This window comes from Helicoverpa armigera, chromosome 21 (assembly GCF_030705265.1).
Source record: "Helicoverpa armigera isolate CAAS_96S chromosome 21, ASM3070526v1, whole genome shotgun sequence".
Lineage (NCBI taxonomy): Eukaryota > Metazoa > Arthropoda > Insecta > Lepidoptera > Noctuidae > Helicoverpa > Helicoverpa armigera.
The window spans coordinates 763645-786662 of record NC_087140.1 but is presented as its reverse complement, the minus strand read 5'-3'; the positions used below and the strand labels follow the sequence as shown (position 1 = coordinate 786662).

At 36.3% G+C, this 23018-nt stretch overlaps 3 protein-coding genes across 3 annotated transcripts; 1 reads left to right on the top strand and 2 right to left on the bottom strand.

The window, feature by feature from the left end:
* Positions 1-663: 663 nt before the first annotated feature.
* On the bottom strand, positions 664-2028 carry LOC126056441 (KRAB-A domain-containing protein 2). Its single transcript, XM_049849359.2, has 2 exons — positions 1849-2028; positions 664-1744 (listed from the first exon to the last, which is right to left on the bottom strand). The coding sequence occupies exons 1-2, from the start codon at positions 1955-1957 to the stop codon at positions 756-758; spliced, it is 1098 nt and encodes a 365-aa protein (XP_049705316.2). The 5' UTR covers positions 1958-2028; the 3' UTR covers positions 664-755.
* Positions 2029-2789: 761 nt separating this feature from the next.
* On the bottom strand, positions 2790-20172 carry LOC126056434 (histone-lysine N-methyltransferase, H3 lysine-36 specific-like). Its single transcript, XM_064040039.1, has 14 exons — positions 19671-20172; positions 18477-19538; positions 17586-17728; positions 12701-17214; positions 12186-12316; positions 10184-10265; positions 9674-9822; positions 9233-9328; positions 7406-7604; positions 5946-6094; positions 5273-5429; positions 4736-4835; positions 4116-4226; positions 2790-3705 (listed from the first exon to the last, which is right to left on the bottom strand). Exons 2-14 carry the CDS (start codon positions 19345-19347, stop codon positions 3352-3354), a joined length of 7056 nt encoding a protein of 2351 aa, XP_063896109.1. The 5' UTR covers positions 19348-19538; positions 19671-20172; the 3' UTR covers positions 2790-3351.
* A 726-nt stretch (positions 20173-20898) lies between these two features.
* Positions 20899-22424, top strand: LOC110374289 (ER membrane protein complex subunit 6). Its single transcript, XM_021331947.3, has 2 exons — positions 20899-21132; positions 21615-22424. Exons 1-2 carry the CDS (start codon positions 20997-20999, stop codon positions 21821-21823), a joined length of 345 nt encoding a protein of 114 aa, XP_021187622.1. The 5' UTR covers positions 20899-20996; the 3' UTR covers positions 21824-22424.
* Positions 22425-23018: the final 594 nt, after the last annotated feature.

Sequence of the window (23018 nt, the reverse complement as noted above, 5' to 3'; positions counted from 1 at the left end):
ATGGATGATAAAGGTGAAAATAAACATAAGTAGGTAGGCGGGGCGGCATTTTGCAGATTTTGCCCCGCCTAAAAAAAATTGAAGATCCGGGGCTGCCCGTAACGACTACCGATTTATCAAGCGTTTCTGATGATTCACCCATCCACGGACGACCACGCCAAGCGTTGCTTAACTTTATCAGTTTTTACCTTCGTCTTTTTCTTAACAACTAACTCTTCAGTATATCTAATAATTGTAATTTTTTATTGATAATTGTAGTTAGGACTCATCATCACCATCAATAAATAGTAAATAGATACCTACTCTTTTACTACAAAGTTCATAGTCTTTGGTTCTAACATCTTATCAAGTAAGTACAGCACGAAGTCTTGGCAAACACTTTCCAAACAGACTATACTATAAAACAAGGATACGCACAACTAAACGCAAGAATTCCTGCTCACATCTGTCCACAAACTCGTTCTATTCAATCAACCATCTCATTGAATTAACCTTGTAATCGATCGCCTAGCCGGTTGGCAGAACGGCGGCAGCCAGTCATTGGCCTACATGCCGTGACGTAGCGACTCACAGACGGGAACCAATGAGCGTTCAGCTAGAGTGCCCATGAGTTTAGAATGTAGGAAACTGTCCTAACCATTTTACGGAATAAAAAAATGGGTACCTAATTGTTCGATTTATTTGAATGATACAACTATTCTAACAAAATATGCTACTATGCTACTATTCTTAAGTCTAAATTCTAAAAATACAAATTAAGTTTCTTCATCTGAACTTAAGCCTGGAACATCATCGGAAGATTCAACTTTCGGCTCAACTTTCAAACTACCTTCAGGCGATAATAAAGCTGCAGGGTTCGAAACACTCAAACTTACTTTGGGATCACACCCAAACAAACTCTTGTAAGGAGTTTTCCCTAACGCCCGATGATTAGAATCATTAGTTTCAAACTGTACGATAAAACAGCCAACCGACCATCTTGTAGAATTAGTCTGTAGCATCCAAGAGTGTAATAATTCCTCCACTTCTCTATTATTTCCTTTAGCCAACGTATTTTTGTGAACAATCCTACATTCTGGCCAAACGGATGTTATTTCTTCTTTTAACTTCTCCGCAAAGTCGTGTCTATTGTCCACTTGCAGAATAGTTGGCGCGCCAAATGTCAAAAATATCTTCATTAGTTCAATGAGTACTTCAGACGTTTCATTTGTTTTTAAAGGTCTTAAATGTAAGAACTTTGTAGCGTCATCCTGATAATTTAGAACGAACTGGTAATCGCCATCAGGACAGATTTGGTAATCGATCAAATCAAGTAGCCCCCTTATGTTGAATTTCAGCGCGTAATTTTGTCGTGCTAAAACATCTTTATTTATAGAATTTCTTTTTGTATGGCATTTAGGACATAACGAAACGAATAATTCGACAGCTCTTTTTGGTATGTAATATTTCGTTTTTATGCAATGAAGCATTTTATCTCTGCCGCCATGCTCAGAAGATCTATGTATTTCAGTCAAAAAATCGTAGTACTGTTCTCTAGGCAAGATTCGGATTACGTTCTCTTCTGGAGAAGATCTTTTAAATATTAATTGGTCTTCGCCCTCGACCGTTATAACTTCGTACTTGTTCATCCAATAATATTCCATGGCTGTCCTTCTTAGGCCCGAATGAAAGGTGTCCATACCATTCTTGATCTCATTTACAACCTCGTCGATTCTAGCTTGAGTCCATGGCCTTTTTTGAGAACCTAAAAATGTAAAACATTTTATGAGACAAGTTTTAGTACGGTATTATCATGGACACATTACTATCAAGGATAAAAAAAGTATTTAGGCACTGAAATAAAGTTACCTTGATGTGTTTCATTGTGTTCCTCAACTGCAGTGTCGAATGCTTCTCTAAAATCTGGCTCTGACGGTTCTGTTTGAGCCAATCGTATCGTATAATCAGGCTCGTCCATTTTGATACAATATTCTCTAGCAAACTAAACTACAAACTATGCGGGCGCCATGTTCGCAGAAGCGCCACCAACGGTGGGAATTGGAACTACGTTTAAATGTCATGGCGGTGCGCGCTCGGCCATTAGAATCTGTCAGATTTTCAATTGAATTACTAAATAAGTTTTAGGCCGATTATTAAATGAAACAGTAGTGATGTAAATTGCAATTTTTAATTGTTTTGATTATTTATGCAAACCTCAAAGCTACTAATTTAAAGAAAATGTATTTTGAGTCGTTTGAGGGCGCAGCTGCAAAAGCAATTTTGCTGATGGCGCCAATTGCACACTGGTACAAAAATTACTTCTACTATTTACCTATGTACTGCACACAAAAGCAACTATATTAGTAATTAGGAAATTCTGAGTGCAGCGATCTAAATAATGAATAAATAAAACAACTTTGTTTGTTTCAAAGGTGTATTTTGAGCGCAAGCAAGGATTACGAGGCTTTTCCAAGAATTTCAGAAACACTGATCTGTTTTTATTTCCCAGCTTTTTTATTTTGGGATAAGCTGTCCAGTCCTTGCAGGCCGTTCTTACCTTAGTGACTTATCCGACTTCCTCAACCGTGGTCTGTCAGATTTTCTAGCTTGTGACTATGTATTTGAACACTACCATACCACTAGATACCAAAGGAAATATAGCCCCTACTTTGGGCTAGTTCCTTGGGTCATGAGACTTGTTAATCAATTTCATGACTCTCTCTGACCGAACGTCAGTTTGCTTTCATAATACACGTCTAGCAGATTTTTGGGATGTAGCAGATTGGGATAAAACCAGTAAAAACAGAAACTTATGTATATTTTAATATTTTATTTAACTTAATCCTTAATTCTGTCTCGACAAAACCTCCACTTTTTCCTTCGGGTAACAAATATATATATGTATTTAAAACTACACATTACAAACTTAGAAAATTCCTACAATTTCGCATCACAGAATCACTTTTTTTCACACAATCTAAATCTAGCGGTTACAAACTGAAAATTTTGGCATTTCGATAATACGTTAATAGTAACACAATGAATGAACACTTTATTACAGTAATATGAACTTTATGAACCTAAGAATAAAGGCGTTATTTGCATCAGAATACGTGTACCTGACTTCGTAAGGCTAATACATAATATATGCTGGGCTACATACTAATATTTACAATAAGACAATCTTTGATAAAACTCCTTGAGATGTTGTTACATTTCGCGTGCGATCTTGAGTTTGAAAACACACGAAAATTGTGCGAATTATGACTTAAATATTTTTTAAACAGTTCTATATTTAGTCAGACCATATCATCTCAGTATTTACGCGTTTACTTTACCCTCAAAATCGCAGCGAAACGACCACAAAAACGCTCAATCGCCAACATCAGTTTTTTCCTCCACCTTAGTTTTTTTCACACTGGGCGATTCTGAACCGTCACACACATTTTCTTCTGTAGAGAAACTTACACGTTTTCTTTTTAAGGCTTTAGGATTCCTCTCGTATTCTGAACTCATGCTTCTAGAAGATTCGTCGCTGGAAATACCGTTAGTAGCATTTCGTATGATGAGTAGGTCCTTTTCAATTTCGGTTAATTCTCTCGGCTTCGGCGGTCGGCCTATGGGACGTTTCGGCTTATTTTTCGTCGAAGGCGATTCTTCTGTTGTTTTTCGTTTCTTGTATGTCCTTTTGCCGGGTATTTTTGGTTTCTTCGATTGAGATTCGTCCTGGAAAATGGTGATATGTATTAGTTTTCGTGGAGCTTAGTGTAACTTGAAAGTATTGTTGAATAATCTTTGGTGTTTATTTTTATGGAGTGTATGCAGGGAAACTTTTAGACGTATTTTAAAAGTATGATATCATTTAATAAAATAATTCAAAATGACAAGAAGACTTGAGCGGAGAAAATGTTTTTTTTTTCTAGTTTGAAGATAGACTCAAATCGATAATTTTTATAGGGAATATGTGAATTGAAAAGCAAACAGAAAATAGTAATCATAAATAAGTACTCGGGACGCAGATCACTCGGATCTGTGTCCCGATTACTTTGTCGCGGCACGAAACATGAAACACAAACACTTTGTTTGGACCCCTTTATATGTTATTTTTCCTAAAATTTATAGAGCTTAAACCGCACCTGTTTAGGTTTAGCCCCGATGTAGCCGGCGCATCGCGTGGCGCCGCACATGCAGCGCTTCTTCTCGATGCCCGCGCACTCCAGGTTGTAGTTAAACGTTACCTCACTGTTCTGTAATGAAATAATCAATATTAGTAGCCAAACTTTATATCGCCATGCATCATTGTGCAAGTTCAGAAACCAATCAAAGATATATCTGCATAGGTTGGAGTAAGGGCTGCGGTACTTGTGCTTGGAATTTACTTTGCGGACCACCATTGACTTTTACGGAACTATAAAGTGAGGTCATATTATTGTGATTGTACCCACTTATTGCCCGTCCATTGTTAATATAAATGTCGCGAGAAAACTTATTTCCATATCCAAATAATTTGTTTTTATTGTAGTAAATGAGCTGGTATGCTATATCATATTATAATTTATTATAGGTTACCTTTGATGTAAAAACTACTGGATATGGGCAGTTACTTCAGTTTGACTAATATTACTATCAGAATAACACATCAGCTACTTCTTATGCATATTTATGCAGGGTACATCCATAGTTCCCTCGTAACACAGACTTCGCAGAAACAGCTAGTATAGTACAACAATACATAATATGTATAAAGGTAACTTACAGCAGGTATATCGTACAAGGCGAACAGCCCCACGCGTACATCGCCGAGCACCGTCCACTTCTGAGTCTCGCAGTTCGGCTCGCAACAATGGTTCATAAACCTGGATAAATATAACAATGGATAAATTATTAAGATATGAACGAACACTATGGACTTGTATTCTTGTCCATGATAACCAAGAGTTATTCATAGTGAAAAACAATTATACCAGACTTCCACGTTTTTTTAAACGACCTTTTCTAGACATTTAAATTATTGATTTTACTTATTTTAGACTTCATCTACATTTCACATCAATAAAGCAACTAAAAAATCGTTATAAATTAAGTTTTTATCAAATATACGAAAATCTCTTCAATTGAATACAATGAACTAACTAGAGACTAGACATTATCGTAAATAAATGGTTAGATAAATCTAAGTTTATAAGCAAAACTGATCTATAATTTTACATACCAATTGACATCATCAGTAAATATGAATAAAATTCTTTAACAAAAGTTTACAATCTAACCACTATATTATAAACAAACTGACCTAGCAAGATTCCCTTTAGGTCCAGCATCGATCATCCTCTCCTTATCCAACGTCAAAAAGTAGAAGTTCTCGTCTCGTATCTCGTGCTTCCTGCGCATGCGTCGCCTGAACTCCTCCTCGTCTATCAGTTCTCCTACGTACTCTATTACGAATTGGCCTGGAATGAAGAAATAGGAGTTATTAATAAGGATTTTGATGTATTTGAAGTAATTACAGTGCAAGTTTTTTCTTATTGGGAAAAGGTCTTAAATCGCTTGTGAAATAGAGAGCATCGGCATTTGCATGCCCTGCATGACCTATTAAGCTACTAAAGTAAAACAGCCGATTCAGAGAAGATACTCTTAAATCTAGACCGCCTATTGTACTCACACGTATTTGTTTGTAATGTCCTTGTCTATGTTTGTTTTGGTGTACAATAAATAATATTCTATCTATCTATTTAGTTTAAAGTACTTTTTGCAGGGCTTAAGTATAGCTACACTATGATATAAAGCCAAAGAGTTTGTTGAACACACATCTTTGGAATTTAATACTTGTCATTTCAAACGGTCCAATTTAAAGTCCCGTGAGTGTTAGATAGCACATTTATCGACGGTACTTTCAATCCAGGTGCCTGGAATAGTTTCCACGGGACGTGGGCTTAATATAATAACAAGGTACCGGTTAATCGTACCTGCTTTAATATCCTCCAATGTCTTAAGTCCCCAGCCTCTGCTAGGCGTCCTGTAGGGCACGAGCTTGGGGTACTGTCGCTTCTCGAAGGCGCGGTTGTTGCAGCGGTCCCCGGCCCGACATGTGGGGCCGCATTCTGTTAGTAGCATCCTGAAATGGAGAATTTTTATGGATATAATATTATTAGAAGGACATTTAATTGAATAGAGAATTCTGCAAAGACTTCAAAAAGGAGGTCTTTAAAAATGACACTTAGGCGATTTAAGTCATATAAAATTATAATCTTAACAATGTAACTCTGTTAAAAGCCCCATTCGTGCGAGACCTAGGGGTACTGCTAGATAACAAACTTCACCTTGATCAACATATTGATAACATCACTAAAAAGGCTTATCGTATGTATGGGTTCATTATGAGATCAGCTACTGAATTCAAACACGCAAGCACTTATTCTCATCTCTACTAAGCATTAGTTAGATCTCAACTCGAATATGCTGTGGTAGTATGGAACCCTTTTTATAATAAGTATGTTGAGATGCTTGAAAGAGTGCAGCGCAAATTCCTCAGATCGATGCACTATAGGTGCTCCCGCAATTTCCCAACCTATAAAAACCTACTTAACACATACAATCTGATGAGCCTGAAGTCTAGGCGTTTATATCTAGAGATTATGTTTCTTTTTGACGTATGCCATAACAGGTATAACTGTTCTGAGATCACTAATAAAATATGCTACTATGTCCCAAGAACTGTTATTAGACGAGAGGTGCGCGCACGTCCTCTTTTTGCTGTGTCTCATTGCCGCACCAATGCTGGTTTTCGGGCGCCTCTACGTCGCTTGTGCAAAAACTATAATGTTTTTTGTTCAGAAACTGCAGAATTAGATTTATTCTCAGTGTCAGCAAATAGATTTCGTTCTGCATTGTTAAAGAAACTTAAGGATTCCGATGTATAGTTATTTAAATAGTCTTGTAATCTTACTTGCATAGATTGTTCATTAAAGTAAATTTATATGAATTGTATATGCTGTGGATAACGGTGTGAGTTTCACATTTATATAATATCTTGTTTATATTATTTGCGCAGAAATAATGTGTTACTGTTTGTTTGTCCCAAATAAATAAATAAAATAAAATAAAAGAATTTTTAATTTGTGAGAGAGAACACATCGCAAGTAAACAACGAAAAATATAAACTTCAGGAAACACCAATTGCTGGTAAATACTGTAAAATATATAAATTTTATGTGCTTTTAAGTTTTGATCTTATGTATTCCGATTGTGAATCTTCCCTCAATAGTCTCACGAAAAATAATACTAAGTAGTTTTATTTCAAAACTCCTTAAAGGTACGATTTGAAAGCGAACTGACGACTGCAACTGCTGTGCTAAGAACTTAAAACTCTCCTTGAGCTCATTAATCATACAGCTGCAAGATAAGCAACACTTCCCCACAAACTCACCGGTTAAGACAGTGCGAGTACAACCCGCACACGTCATCATCGTTGGGGTTACACTCGCACTGCGTCAGCGAACTCTCAGGGTCCTCCAGCCGCCGCCCGCAGAGGGACCCGCAAGGTTTGTTCACTTTTAACTTGACGTAGTGGGGAGGTAAGAGGGAGGAGGCGATGTCTAGTGATTCTTCCTCGTTTGGTTGGGCCGCTGGAATTATAAAAAAATAATCAGGATATATTATCTACCCGCGGTATCACTCGCCTATCCTGCGAGCTGCTGCCCTTACAGGGTTAAGTATAGCCAAATATTGTCAAAGGTTACGCAGGCAGAATTTGGCTTTCTCGTTTCGGGCAGTAGTTACCACGGGACGAGTGAAACCGCGGGAATCGGTTTTAGATTAGATGATTAGATTACTCGGGCTGGTTTCCGCAACTCCACGACAAAGCGCGTATTTTGCGTGTGAGGGTGATAATGGGTGTTTATTCACTCGATCCACCCCAACTCCTCGAGAAAAGCCAGCAGAGGTTTAATTCTGCTGACTATCTCTTGGATAGTACCTGGGTTACCGAAGTACTTAGCCCTGTATATGGCGGTTTCAGGGCAGTCTAGTAGCACGTGTGCCGCTGTTTCTTCTTCCCCCATGCAGGCTCTGCATAAGGGACTGTCTGTAACTCCTATAACATAGAGGTGTTTATTGAAGGAGCCGTGTCCAGTTAGAACTGCCGTAAACTTACGTAAATTCTGCTTTGATAGGCCCATCAGCTGTTTAGTGAGGCGATCGTTGATGGTCGGGAGGGCCATCTTCGCCTGCCTGCACGCGCTGTGGTTAGTCCAGAGGTGGTTGTGTTTGTGCCTAGTACGCTGTCTTACCAGTGTTCGTAGGTGGCCGAAGGGGAGTGGCAGTATGGGTTCTGGTCCTACTGCTGTTTGGTCTGATCCCCTTCTCGCCAGCTCATCCGCTGCATCGTTGCCTCGGGAGCCACTGTGTCCTTTTATCCATTGAATGGTTATGTTATTTAAACTGCCTACCTTGTTTAACCGTTGGTGGCACTCGTGTATAAGGCCGGAGTTTGCGCAGTGTTTGCTTAGGGCCTGTATTACTGCCATGCTATCTGAGAGTATTCGGATAGAGTGACCGGTTACTTCCCGCTTTATGACTGCTTCGGCCGCTAGGGAGATGCCTATACATTCAGCTTGGAATACTGTATTATGTACTCCTAGGGGTGTGAATATGTGTATGTTTAGGTCTTCTGAGAAGAGGCCTGAACCTGTGCCGGTGCTTGTTTTGGATCCGTCGGTGAAAATTCTTAGTTCTTTGGGATTATGTCCCTCGTAACGATGATCCTCAAAAAGTTGGATCCTGTATTTCTTATCGAATATAAAGACTTTGGGTATGCGGTCGTTTATAGCCTGCATAATGGGAAAGTCTGCATAAAGATTGTTTAGTATAGTTGTGTGTTTTGTAGGCAACTTGCTCCAGAGATTAAGGGTTTTGAGTCTTAGAGCCGTCATTGCTGGCGGGAATCGGTTACTAAATAATCAATAAAAATATTGGTAAAAGACGACGGTGAGATGGCGTCAAACAGAGAAATATGGAAAAGATATTCTGCGCCAATCACAAATGAATTTTGGTATTTTCTTCAAAATCAGTTCATCCGTTGAAAACCGATGTTGCCTCAGACGCATTCAAACATAAAATCCCTGTTTTTGCGTTAGGTGGGTTTTAATAAAAAATATTTTCAAACACAATAAAAATCCAATTTACTTATATTGAACGCATACTTTCAATATAAGTAACACTGAACTTTTTAGCAGACAGAGTAACAAAAACTTACATTTTAATATTTCGCAAGCCCTCTGCGCATGTTCCATTGCCGTTGTGAATGCTGCGTCTATCTTAGATTTCTGATACGATATACGTCCGGAATCACCTGTAATCAGACAAAAACTTTAATTAAGATACTACCTATTCTAATAAAACATCTCGTGGCTAAGTCAAAGCTGCGCGGACACGATAAATTGATGAGTCCCGGTTATCGTTTGAACATCTTTGGAAGTCGTTATGGGCAGTCAGAAGCCAGCCAACCAATCTTACCAAGAGTATTGGGTTGCCCGGGTAACTGGATTGAGGAGGTCAAATAGGCAATCGCTATATGTAAAACACTAGTTCTCAGCTGCATCTAGTTACGCTGGAAGCCGACACCAGATAGTTGGGTAAATCTATGTAGATGATGATGATATATAAATTAATTTAAGTATTAAATAATATAGCTTACCTTCTTGGAACGGGAATACACGTCCTCTATTGACCCAGTAATGGTCGTATTGTCCAAAGAATCGCACTACGAACTCTCCCAGGTTGTGCTTGACAGCCATTATGTTTTCTGGTATTTCTGAAGGGTGCAGGACTATGCCGGGCCACCATCTATAATAATAAATGATTCGTTTGTAATACATATCTGTAGAGGATGATACAGAAATATTTACTCATTTATTTGATTTTTCAATATGATAATTTAGGGAACTGTTTGTAGCCTTCCTCGATAAATGAGCTTTCTAACACTGCAAGATTTTGCAAATTGTTCCAATAGTTTCTTGTGATTAGCGCGTTCGAAAAACTCTTCAGCTTTATAGAAGCAGCAGAATAAAAATACGTAGCACAATACATTTCTGTGATTAAAATATGGTCTATTTGGAAGTTAAAGTACAAGCAGATTCAAACGCTATTATTGTGTAAATCCGCTAGCCAAACATAGTGTATTACTACATATCCTGAAAACACTAACCTGTAATGTCCCAGTTTGACCCACACCATTTCTCCGTACAAGGGTAAACGTCCCGTCTCACAATCCTCACACATGTAACCACCTAGAAAAGAAATATAGCATTTTTTTAAACACCTAATTATCTACTTGTATGGTACTTGCCAAACTTATTGGCGGCTTGAAACCTGATCGATAAATTAAAAAATATACAAAACGCAGGTAAAAGTCATGTTACCATTAATAAATTACGAGAGAACCTTTTTAAACTGTCCGCGGGTTTGAACCGTTTTTCAGCGAGCACATGTTAGCTGTCGTCACGCCATAGCGTACACATTTTTTCTTTGGTCGCAAACAAATGAGCGCGAACAATTTCGTAGGAATCTCGCCATTAGACACAGGATATCAAGATTACATTACGAGAAGATATAATTTGTAATCTCTTCAGTACTGCTACAAGTTCCATAATTATTTAGACACACATTACTGCATGCAAGTAAAAACCTCGTCGGAATATCATTTATTTCCATAACACATACATACGAGTGTCTTCAATTAATCACAATTCATGTGTATTTTTTATCAACGCATTTGTATACAAAAGTATGTATATCCCATTTGAATACAATTGTATACCGTAACTATGTATGTGTCACCGTAAGATTACAAACATCGTTAGATTACAATCTATCTCGAGAGATTGTAAACTGTCGAATTATTGTGAACCGTAACATCTGATTGCAATTTAACGCATTATTTTTCGCTATATTATAATCTATCGATGAGAAATTGTCAAATTGTCAACTGTCCGAAAACTCTCCCTGATTGGTCAGTCCTTTTGTAAGATCGACCAATAATCCGTTCTGTTCCCATGGAGTTCCCGTAGAGTTAGGAATGAAATAGAGGTGTCAGTTAAATAAAATAAATGCTCTTCAAAAATTCTTCAAGTATTTATTATTTAGTACGAGTATGTAATTAATATTACTGACATATGGAGAGAACAAATTGTAACGAATTATTTATTCTTCAAACACAAATTGAAATTGGAAACATATTGATTTCTGACACTTACGCGAATATTAGACATTTAAATAAAACTACTTTTACGGATTTTATCGCGGTTATATTATATTATTTAATCCCGACGTTTAAAACCGACCGCGATAAAATCCGTAAAAGTAGTTTTATTTAAATGAAATTGAAAAATTATAAGAAACAAAATAATTAGGTAGTTTGTCTTCAAACACAAATTCATTCCTAACTCTACGGGAACTCCATGGCAACAGAATGGCTGGTCGTGATTGGTCGATCTTACAAAAAGACTGACCAATCAGGGAGAGCTTTCGGACAGTTGACAATTTGACAATTTCTCATCGATAGATTATAATATAGCGAAAAATAATGCGTTAAATTGCAATCACATGTTACGGTTCACAATAATTCTACAGTTTACAATCTCTCGAGATAGATTGTAATCTAACGATGTTTGTAATCTTACGGTGACATATGCATATGTTTGACTAATCTACAAGTGGGCTAGCTACGTGTCCCAGTTTTCTCAAGGTCATGTTCAAGGGTACTGATCCCATTTATGTAAATGTTCTTATGTCTTTTATGACGTCATCATTTCTGAGAATATTATGTTAACTCAAAAAGCAAGTTTTACGAGAGTTGAGATATTGATTCTGGCTGTTTCGAAATTTTAATTATTTCTTTTTTCACGAAAAGGAGTTGCTATTGTTTTGACAGACTTGGCTTCTTTTGCAAAATGCTACTATTTTTATAGCAGTCGTTCAAAATGAGGCAAAATTTGCCATCTGTCTTTTATTTTTTAATTTGTTATATCCCGCGTCTGATCTCGCTCCTTCGGATTCCATTGGGCCGTGAGAGCGAAGGAATAGTGAGTGCACCATACTTTCTGAGCAGCTTATTGATTTCCTTACATATTATGAGAACAGCCGCCATAGTCCCCGCCCGGCCGAGACGCCGTTTAAATATTATTATCCAAGTTAATAAAAAAGCTTACCTTCAGGCGGTTTAATATTAAGGCACTCAGCGTGGAAGGAAGTGGGACAGTACTCGCAGCAGATCAGAGAGCCGCCCAGAGCGCAGATGAAGCACCACCCTGTGTTCACGTGGCACGGGACTTTGCCGGGCCTGGATATTGCAAAGTTTTAGATTATTTATTTCAGCAAGTTAGAAAGCTTATTGGCAGTTTTATTGCGAAATACTGAAGGGGTAACTTGAAGGCTTACTTAGGGTTGTGTACAATATTTTATCTGTCTATTGTTTTGGTTACTAGAAATAGGAATTTGATATTATATTTGTGAGGGGCTAATGTCAAAATTATTATATTATTATATGGAATATTAAGAACGGCCGTCGAATCTTTCTATTGCAATAATGTAAGTAAGTGTGACAGTGATAGAAAGATGTTTGAGCGCAACTTACTTGTAAAATGGTTTATGTTATGTATGTAAGAATGTATCAGACAGAGAGTAGACATATAAAGTAAATAAAAAATAAACAAATACCACTCACGTATGCTCGTAATGTCTTGGACATATAATATGCGACGCCGTCAAAATCTGTGTTCCGGCCGGCAGACATCTTGTAAACGAATGATAAGTCGCGGGACATCGCACACAGCGGGCCAACTTATCACCGCTAAACCTCGTCTTACAACCTCTAGGATCATCAGACACACAAGTATGACACACATGTCTTGGACACGTCAAAGCCTCAAAATACTCATTAATCTTCTTATTCGTTTTCGACGGCTCACCCCCATTAAACTGAGTCTGAGGCCAATGCTCCAAACACTGCAAATGATAGTACTTATGACAATGAGCCACATGGCACCTCTGTCGTAATGTAGCCTCATTTTTAGAAACAGCCGATTTACAAACGAAACAAACGGGAGTGTCATATTTTTGACAGTTCTTGCATTTGAAATTGGAATAGTCCATTTCGGAATTCGAACGCCTCGGTTTTAGTTTGACATCGATTATCTCGCATTTGCCTGGAACTGTGTCGCTCCAATCGCAGCCGTCGTCGCTCGAATATGAATCGTAGTCAATTTTCTCTGATTCGAGCAATTCTTTCATTTTTGCTTCTATTTGTGCTTCTAAGGTCTCAGCGTCGACTGCAAGTGTTTCTGGTTCGATAATTTCTTCCATAGAAGCGTTCTCTTCAGACACATCTTGGGATTTATCATCATGATTATCAAATTCGTCAGAGTTTTTAGGTTTACGTACTAACTTCTTCTTCTTCTTTCTGCCTCTTGTTGGAGCTGGAGTTTCAACCTCTACAACTTCTTTATTAACGCAGTCAACGTGGAACATACCATTGCAGCCTTTACATTTGACGAGGTTGCCAGTCATCTCACACATTTCACACACTTTCTCTCTGATCAGACCTTTGAAGACGTTGGGTTTGGGCTTCGCTAACTCTTGGAAGTAAAGTTCCACCTCATCAATGTCATTTACTTCATGAATGGGTTCAGAATCTACTCCATTTTCATCAGATTTACGTTTATCATTAAAGATAGAGAATACTTCTAACTCCTCTTCAATATCAGAATATTCCTCATTGTAATAAGGTTTTATTACCTTTCTTCTAGGTTTATCCTTTGTCGCTACATCATCGTCAGTATCTTTTTCCGTACCTATTTCTTCTTTCTCAGTTTTAACTTTACGTTTAATCTTTTTAGGTTGTTGTGTTGCATCTTTGAGGCCTTTAACTAATCCAGATTGTTCAATATCGTCGTTCTTCTTAATTTCAGATTTACCTTCCTCTTCGTACAACCAAGTCTTATATAAATATGAAATTATTTCATCCTGTGTTAATTGTGGATTTTCTTCAATCAAACTGTCTTGCCTTACTTCCATGTATTTAACAAATTCGGGATCTTCTAGCGCATTTTCCTTTTTGGGAGGAAATTTCTTTTTACGTTTGCTTAACGATACTTCACTGCCTTCAGAAGTAATGGAGATTGTATCTGCTTCTTCTTCTTTGATTTTAACTTCATCTTTGCAAATGTTTTCTTTCCTTGATTTGGATCGTAATTTACATCTAATTAGAGGTGCCTCGCTGTCTTCAGAGTCAATAGATTCTCTGTCAAAATCATCCTTAGTATTAGCAGTTTCTTTTTCCTGTGGGAAATTGACTTGTACAGCGTTGGAAGGATCTATTGGCTTTGGATCGTCCTTATTTTCTTTATCCTGTTCTTTACTAATCGCCGTAGCTACTTCAGTATCATTTTTATTATTTTTTGTATCTGTACTAATATTATTTTCTTTAAGTTCTGAATTTGAAGTAGATCCTAAAGCGATTTCTGTTTCATTAGTCTGCAGATCATTCTGAACTACTTTAGGAGTTATACTTCTTTCAGATTTGCTATTATTATTTGTCAATTCCTCATCGGTATTACTCATTTGGTCATCTTGGGAACTCTCATCTTCTATATACCTCTTTCTTTCTGCTCTCTGCCTGAGTAAGAATCTTTGCATGAAAGTTTTGCTGTTAGAGGTATTTTTCTGCGATTTCTTTTGTTTTGGTTGTTCAACTTTCTTTTCCTTCTGTTTCGGTGTAGGATCCAAATTCAAACCTTTAACCAAAGTAGATTCGCGTAAATCTTCGTTTTTTTTATCATCAGTTTTCGCATTCTCTTCATAAACCCAAGTTTTGTGTAAATACGCTACAATCTCATCCTGAGTCAATTCTGGATTTTCATCCATTATAGCGTCTTGTCTTAATTCTAGGTATTTTAGAAATTCAGGGTTTTCTAAAGGATTCCCTGCAGTTTTATCTTGTCTTGAACGTAATCTACGTTTTTCAGATTTTGTTGACGCCGTACTGTCTTCTGAATGTACAGAGATAGTATCCAAATCACCGTTTACATCATGAAAGCCATTTTCTATGATAGTCGCTAGCATAGGACTAGGTAAATGCAATTCTTTGCCATTTTCCATATCAATCTCTTTTACGTTCACATGACCATTCATAGAAACATTTTTAATACTTTCAACAACATCGCGATTATGAATTTCATTGTTACGATCCTTTATTTTATTCACGTTATTTTTATCATTAAATTGATTATTGCTTTTTTTATTACTCCTTTTTGATGCATAGTTATCATAATTATCATTATCAATATTATTTTTCAGATATTTCGAGATTTTATTAGATTTCTTAGACTTTTTAGTAGACTTAGTTACTGGTACAGTATCTTCATCAGTACTATTTTTCCTTGATATTTCCAATTCCATACTCTCATTATTCAGACTGCAATTATCCTCAGACAAGCTGTCTGATTCAGTACTGCAATCAGGTTTATAATCACTGTCTGTATCAATATCAACAGACATGAAACTAGGCTCAGTGCTTGCAGCAGTTGAATCATTTGTTAATTCATCCTGTAAGTCTGCTGATATATTTTCAGCATTACTGGTACTCATATTGTCCTCACTTTCATCATTTGCTGACAGTTTACTGTCTAAAGCATCTTGACTATATGAATCTTCATATACCTGACTAATTGGTAGATTTTGGACACTTCGACTATCTGGATCCTCATATACTTGACTGATAGGTAAATCTTGGGCATCTTGACTATCCGAATCTTCATATACTTGACTGATTGGTAGATCTGTAGTATCTATATTTGGGCTTTTATCAGTAATTTCATTACTCTGTTCTATGACCTCGTTCACAGTTTCCTTTGGAACAACTTCTTTCTCAATTCTAGAGTCTTCAGAGGAATTATCTTCGTTTTCTTGTGGTTTTGTTGCCTCAATTTCAGTGTTTTGGCTTTCTTGGCTATTCTCATCATATGAATCTTCATAAACTTGACTCATTGGTTCATCTGTATTCTCTGTAGTATTAACTTCAGCTGTCTTTTCTTTTTCAATTTCGTTTGCCTTTGGTAAAGGCTGTGTTTCTAGAGTAGTACTAATAGTGCCTAAATTGAGTTTCTCAGTCTCCAGTACTTGTGCTAACATTTTTGTTAGTTTAAGTTTCCTGTCTTGGCTATCGTCGCTGAATAAATCTTCAAAAACAGGACTTTCTGGTTCAGATTCAGAATCTTCAGTAGTATCATCTTGAGTCAGTTGTGTCTCATTTATTTTTGTCACATTTGGTAGAGGTTTTTCAATTTCAGTCTTTTTATTGACTGGATCAGTTGTACTTAAAAAACTTTTACTGTCCTGACTGTTATCATCTGTTTGCTCACTTTCAGAATCATGTGTTCCATTCAATGTTGTAACTGTTTCTTTTGGACTTTCTTTATCAGAAACCTCTTCACTTGATTTCGTTTCCTCATTCTTTTCAGCCACAGCGGTGACACTAATTTCACTACAATTCTGAACATTTAAATTCTTAGAACTATCAGTATCTGTAGAGTTCTGATCAGAATCTGTCATTTCTACAACATTATTAGTGTAATCATGTTCATTTTGAGAAGATAAGTTAGGAGATTCGTTTAACGACTTTCTTAAACTATAAGGCTTATTTACTTTCGTTAATGACAAATTTTTCTTTTTTTTCTTAGATCTAGTTTCTTTAGTATCTTTTTTCTCTTCTAATTTTAATTGAGGAACTTGGGTTTTGGATTGCGTTTTTTCTGGAGTTTTAGATTTAGCTTTCTGGAGCCATCTGTCCATATGAGATTGCCTTTGTATTTTAGTGATGCCAGTCTTAGCCGCCATATTGTCTAGGCAGGCTGTAACAACCTCAAAAACATCTAAAGACTTATTCCTTGTCCTGTTTCTAGAACGTTCGGCAGTATCTGTCTTACCATCGTCCTCTGAAAAAAGTGTATCATATAGACTCTCGCTCAAAGATACGTCACTGTCAGTTCTACTGATTTTCCCGCTCTTCTGCTGTTTAACTTGAGCTCTAGACTTTTCTAGCATGTCATTAAAGATATCGATCCTCAACCTCTTTGGTTCTCGAAGCAGCATTTCTGCTTCTTCCACAGAGTTGTTCCATAAGGCTTGTTTCTTTTCTGATACGAAGAAGGCTGCATACAATCTGGGGTCCTTTTTCTTATCCTGGAAAAGGAAACATTATTTTATTAGTTTAATTTAAAATATACCATACAATCTTTTTCACACAAACTCAACTTTGTTTTACTTTCATGGAGTAAGAATCTTTAAGCATTAAAATAAATTAAGATAGTCAATTTAGTTAATTTTGGATTTATAAACCATGTCAAACCTATCAGACAGACACATATTGCTGTAGAATTTGTTGAATTACTTGTACATACATACCAGCAAAAACATATACCAAGTGGTGAAGACTGGCCCTTTTTGGGCTGTCTTTTGTTTTGAGGTTCGAAAAATGATGCTTTATCAGCTTAATTTGAATAAACTTTTCAGTTTACCTAACAACCCAACTGCTAATAATCTTATGTACATACCTCAGGTGTGAAATTCTCCCTTGTATTCTCAAACTCGAGCTGACCCGAGTACTTGCGGAGCATGGTGTCCACGATCCAGCCGCGGCGTCCATTGTCTCCGAAGAATGTTACGTGAATGACGTCACGCTCTATGCGGCCAAACACTAGAACAGGTATGTAAGAAGGTTAGACTTAATACTAGAACAGGCATATAAGAAGGATTTTTATATGGCCGGTTGAGGAAGGTGAGAGGGAGTTTTGAACTTGATTATTTTATATATACATTTTAAAAAAATGTTGCATTTGGATCTAATCAGAATAGGACACAATAGGTTTCATACATGTTGGACAATTATTTTTTATTTGTGCGTTTTGTTTGTCTGTAATTGCATAAATCAATTTCTTACATTATCAAATACTTTTATTTGCAAATATATTTTTGAATTTTTTTTGCAATTTTGATTAAGTAAGCACCACATTAGGAAATCTGATGATTTAAATAATTAACGATTTTATGTATTTATTATTTTTAAACATGAAATAAATGTACATTAGCACAGTACAGCAGATATTGTAAGTAAATGATAACTAAACTAAATGAAATCTCTGTATTATGTAATGATAAGTCAATTGACACATATAGTTTATATAGATAACATTACTAGGGATGTAGAATTGTAGATGAATTCATTATCAAACCAAATTCAAAACAAAGCAACATAAATTAATAAATTATAATCAGATATTTTATTATTTTTCCTCATTTTGAATAAAAACAAGGGGAATTTGAATTGGTAAAAACAACAAAATATTGTATAGCAATAATATAATAATAATTCCTAGTTATACCCAATTATAATTGCAAGATTTTGATTAGAATCATTTTTTTGCATTTGTTTTTTATATACTTACACTTCTTTTTGACAAATACTCCATTGGAGGGATCTCTAGTGACAATACACGGCCAGAATGGAAAAGTACCCATTCTTGCCCAGGCTAAGTCTCCAACCTGATAGGCACATTTGGCTTCCAATTCAAACAGTTCACTCTTTGAAGGAGTTTTAGTCTCTCTATGGTCTTTTTTCTTCTTCTTACTATCAAAGTCCAGAGTTTTCACCACAGAGGAATTATCTAAATATCCATTCTGTTGCTTAGCTGATCCCAAACTATACCGTTCAGAGGACCGCTCCAAAATATTATTTAAATGTGTACTGGAAGACTTGCTTGCGCTTTTCACTGGTGAAAACATGTTTTTGATAAACATGACATTCTCATCCGCTTCCCGCTTCTGAATTAAATCCTTTCTTATGTAAACTTTTGGGAATTTCTTAGCAGGAGACGGGCTAGTTTTCTTAACTTCCTCAGTGGCAAAACGGCTCAATGATATGTTCTCTTGATAAATACTCTCAATCTGGTTCTCCAAAAAAGTTTCAACACCACCTATTTTTGGCTGTTCAGATCTTAATGGAGAATTTGATGCGTGCATCTTGTATACAGGGGACTGGGTCTTCATTGGTGACTTTTCAGCCAGCGGTGACTTAATTTCCGGAGTCACTTTCTTGGTATCTGACTGCTCAATCTCAGATTTGAGACGGCGAGCCCTTCCATAGCGACTTGTACTCGTGCCATCCCCTGTTGATACCGGTGAAGTCACTCTGGCAGTCAAATTAGTTTCAAGTTCACGTTCAATGAGAGACCTTTTCTTAGGTTTTGACTTAACTGTCAGTGGACTATCTGACACTTTCAAGTCCTCAGAACTCATATTATCCTCAGACTCCTCCATTGCAATATGTCTCGAATAATCTAGACCCTTTTAAACGCGTCTGACGTAACAAAATAGAACATCGCAAGTATCGCCCCAAATCACTAATATTTTATTTAAATCTCATATTTTTCAGCAAACAACAATACGAAATGTGACGAGACACCAATATTTACAGGTTACACTCGTCCCCAAGCGTTTCACTTGGTTTTCTGAAACAAAAGAATCAAAATGAAGTTTCGTTTTTCTAATGAAATAGGTTAATTCAATATTTGAATACAATATCATGTTTTAGAAGTGGAAATGGAAAATTTTATGAATTAAATCATAAAATGTCGACTCACCTCCGCGTTATTCCGTTTAGTGGCGTCAGTGATTGCAATTTGCACAAGACAAATCGTCAGATTGGCGGTCTCCTTGGTGCATAATTGAGCCACAGTCCATCGGAAACTTAATATCCTTTTTTACACACCGATGTGTCCCGATAGAAACGTTCTAACACCAGTTTCAGGAAGTTTTTATGCCACAGAAACAGGAATATTAACTATAATTGTCAGCGCTCAAATATCATTCGAGCAAAGTCCTAATTTGTTACGAGAAAGCACCCAGTAACACAGTCAAACACGCGCCATCATAACTTCATACATCGAAAGGAGCTGAACCAGCCCACAGTTAACATCACTACGCTTTCCACACACGTTATCACTAACTATCTCACGAATAAAACTATAAACACTGATTATAATCTATTATTTTTAAAATTATAAATGAAAATAAGTTCCGCCACAGAAATACCGACGCTCAGTGCCGCGAAAACACATGAATATATCGAGTCTGTGTGCGTAAGAATACAACGAGAATTTTTGTATGGAAACACACACATATGCAAGTTTTCACACAGTTCAATGGCTTCGCTTATCACAAACTGTTTTACCGACGCTTTCAAAATAGTTCGTTTTTAGGGGTCCGTATTACTGTTTGTGTATAAAAACTATTTCACAAATAGTACAATGAAAGTAAAGTTAGTTATTTCTGGGAGCTGGGAAAACATTTACAATAAAACGATTTTTCCTCTTATACAAACAGATAATAGAACAATCCAATTATCTGCCTTTCCCAGTTCCAATTTTCTTATTTTCACTAACCTATTTTTTTTAAATAGCATCCCGATTATTTTCAACAGAGCATTATATACGGAGAAGTTTTTACTAATTTATTTATCAAGATGGATCACATGAGTATGATATAATAATCGTTATATTGTACGGAACCGTTTAATAAATTGCAATATTTATTTATTTTGATTTACCAAATGTCAGAAAAAGTCTATGGTTTATTAACGGAAAACAGATTTAGAAAATTAAAAACCTTCTTGATTATAATTCCCTTTTTTATTTATTACATAAAATAAGTTAATTGTAAGCAAATAACAATAAAATCTACTTCACTCCCACAGAGAAATACTCTGAAAATGACTGCAAATTAGTTTTAATAAAAATCCCGCCAATAACCCCACCCATCAAACGATAGACAAGATCAGCTGCGGATAGTCACTGTCAATAAAAAATGTCACTGTCGGTAAATGTCATGCGTAAACGTCAAAACTTCGGAAGTGATTTGTGAATTATCACCACGAAATTGATAGTTAAAATTACAAATTAAAGTAAAAGATGTCGGTGGCCAAAGTGACTAAAGATCAGAACAAGTCCGAGCCAGTAGCGTACAGCGATGCTGCTCTAAGAAACAATGCTGTGGTCGTGGAGTATTGTAGAACTTCTATGGCTGCATTGTCAGGCTCCACTGCAGGTAATTCATTATACATTACAATCTCCTTTAGTGCTTGTGTTAAGTTTTTAATAGTTGTTACTTTCCACTCCATATAGCTTGGTAAATCAACAAAATTACATGAAAGCTTCTATCTAAAATATACTTTCTAATAGATAAATTCACAATTTAAAACTATTCCAAAAATAATTGATGCATTCTTTAATCAATACACATTGTGAAGTATTCTTTAAATAGGAGCAACAATTATAGACTCTGATGATATAGGATCCAAATTATAGGAAAGAGGGGCAGCAGTTTCACTCGCATCCAATAGGAACTGTTTTGCTCACCCAGATAAAAAGTAGCCTATAGCCTTCCTCGCTTAATTAACACAAAATTTTTCAAACGGGATCAGTAGTTCCTTAAAATAAACCATTCAACAAACAAACTCCAATTTTGTTGTATGGGTATAAGCTTTAGTTATAAAGATGACACATTAATACAAACAATCTCAATTCCAGGTGTCCTAGGCCTCACAGGTCTCTACGGGTTTGCTTTCTACGTGTTTGCAGTTGTCAGCCTCTGGGTGATGTTCATGTTGAAGACTGGACCTAATTGGAGCAAATATTACGTGTCAAGACAGAGCCTATTAACACACGGCTTCTTTGGAGCACTCTTCACTTACGTGTTATTCTGGACATTTATTTATGGAATGGTACATGTATATTAGAGTTAAGTTAGTTTGTAAGTCTTATAGATGAATTGTGCTTGGAGGTCTACCCCGATTTTACACTTGTGAGCTTCTTACCTAAGTATTATGGAAGCAACTTACGAGGGGTTTTTTTACATTTGCAATTCTATTGTAAGTTGTGTTAGCTACCTATGCAACCAAATCTTACAAGTGTAATGTTGGCATGATTTATGATAGAAAAAGGAGAACTGCTGCAATATAATCTTGTATGTATATGAATTGTGACAGAGTGTGTTTCCTTGATGCTGGACTGTAATTGCATTGGCATGCTAGCAAAACTGCCATGTATTTGGCCAGTATCTTATACTAGGCATATGAGTATCAGACACAAAAGAAAAGTGTATCACTTCCCATAACCAGATAAAATGTAGACACCATTTAAACTGCCCGAAATTATGGCAAGGAAGCTGGACAGATAGACAAGTTACTTTCGCATTTAAATATTAATTAAGAATTGTAATTTATTCACTATTTGTTAAATAGGAAAATACTGGCATGTAATGTAAAGAATGGTTTTATTTATACATACTGTAAGAAATATTATAATTGTTTTACTGAATAAAATGGTTAATTATGTAAACCTTGTTTATTTTCCTTATTGAAATTGAAAACTTTATTTTGTTTGAGATGATAATTATGCCGAACATGTCGCTACATTCCTTTCTAAGTTTTAAGACTTTTTTGATTCCCATATAAAAAATTACCTTTCGAACGGAAACTTTGTAAATGAATTACCAATATTGGTGCAAGGTCCTGTAATTGGATTGACCTATGAATTGCTACGAAGCACATTCACTCAAACATTAGTACCTAAGGTAAACGATATTGTGATAGTCCCACGTTTGTCCGTTCTCATAAGTTTATGACGTGATAAAAGTTAAACTAGCTAATTCTTTGTATTGTATTTATCCACTCTGGGTATGTTTTTTGTTTTCGGTGTGTTAAAATCGTCGCGGTCAAAGGCGGTATGGTGTGAAACATTTTACTGACAATAGATGGCGCCACTTACATATATTTTGCAACAAAAACAAACGTAACTTGTCGCCTTACAGAAAGCGATTAAAAAAAAAAAATTCTTAGTAGATACCTACTTATCAATATGTGGAGATCTAAATGCTACATTTTAGTAATTCCCTCAGTTATAAACAGTCCTAAGTACCTAGTTTATGAGGTC

Excerpts from the sequence above, each read along its gene's own strand:
- LOC126056441 (XM_049849359.2), bottom strand. The coding sequence starts at position 1,957 with ATGGACGAGCCTGATTATACGATACGATTGGCTCAAACAGAACCGTCA. Across the intron at positions 1,745-1,848 it reads ACACAATGAAACACATCAAG|GTTCTCAAAAAAGGCCATGG; the intron begins GTAACTTTATTT and ends TTACATTTTTAG.
- LOC126056434 (XM_064040039.1), bottom strand. The coding sequence starts at position 19,347 with ATGGAGGAGTCTGAGGATAATATGAGTTCTGAGGACTTGAAAGTGTCA. Across the intron at positions 17,215-17,585 it reads GGGAGAATTTCACACCTGAG|GATAAGAAAAAGGACCCCAG; the intron begins GTATGTACATAA and ends TTCCTTTTCCAG. Across the intron at positions 3,706-4,115 it reads TCGGGGCTAAACCTAAACAG|GACGAATCTCAATCGAAGAA; the intron begins GTGCGGTTTAAG and ends ACCATTTTCCAG.
- LOC110374289 (XM_021331947.3), top strand. The coding sequence starts at position 20,997 with ATGTCGGTGGCCAAAGTGACTAAAGATCAGAACAAGTCCGAGCCAGTA. Across the intron at positions 21,133-21,614 it reads ATTGTCAGGCTCCACTGCAG|GTGTCCTAGGCCTCACAGGT; the intron begins GTAATTCATTAT and ends TCTCAATTCCAG.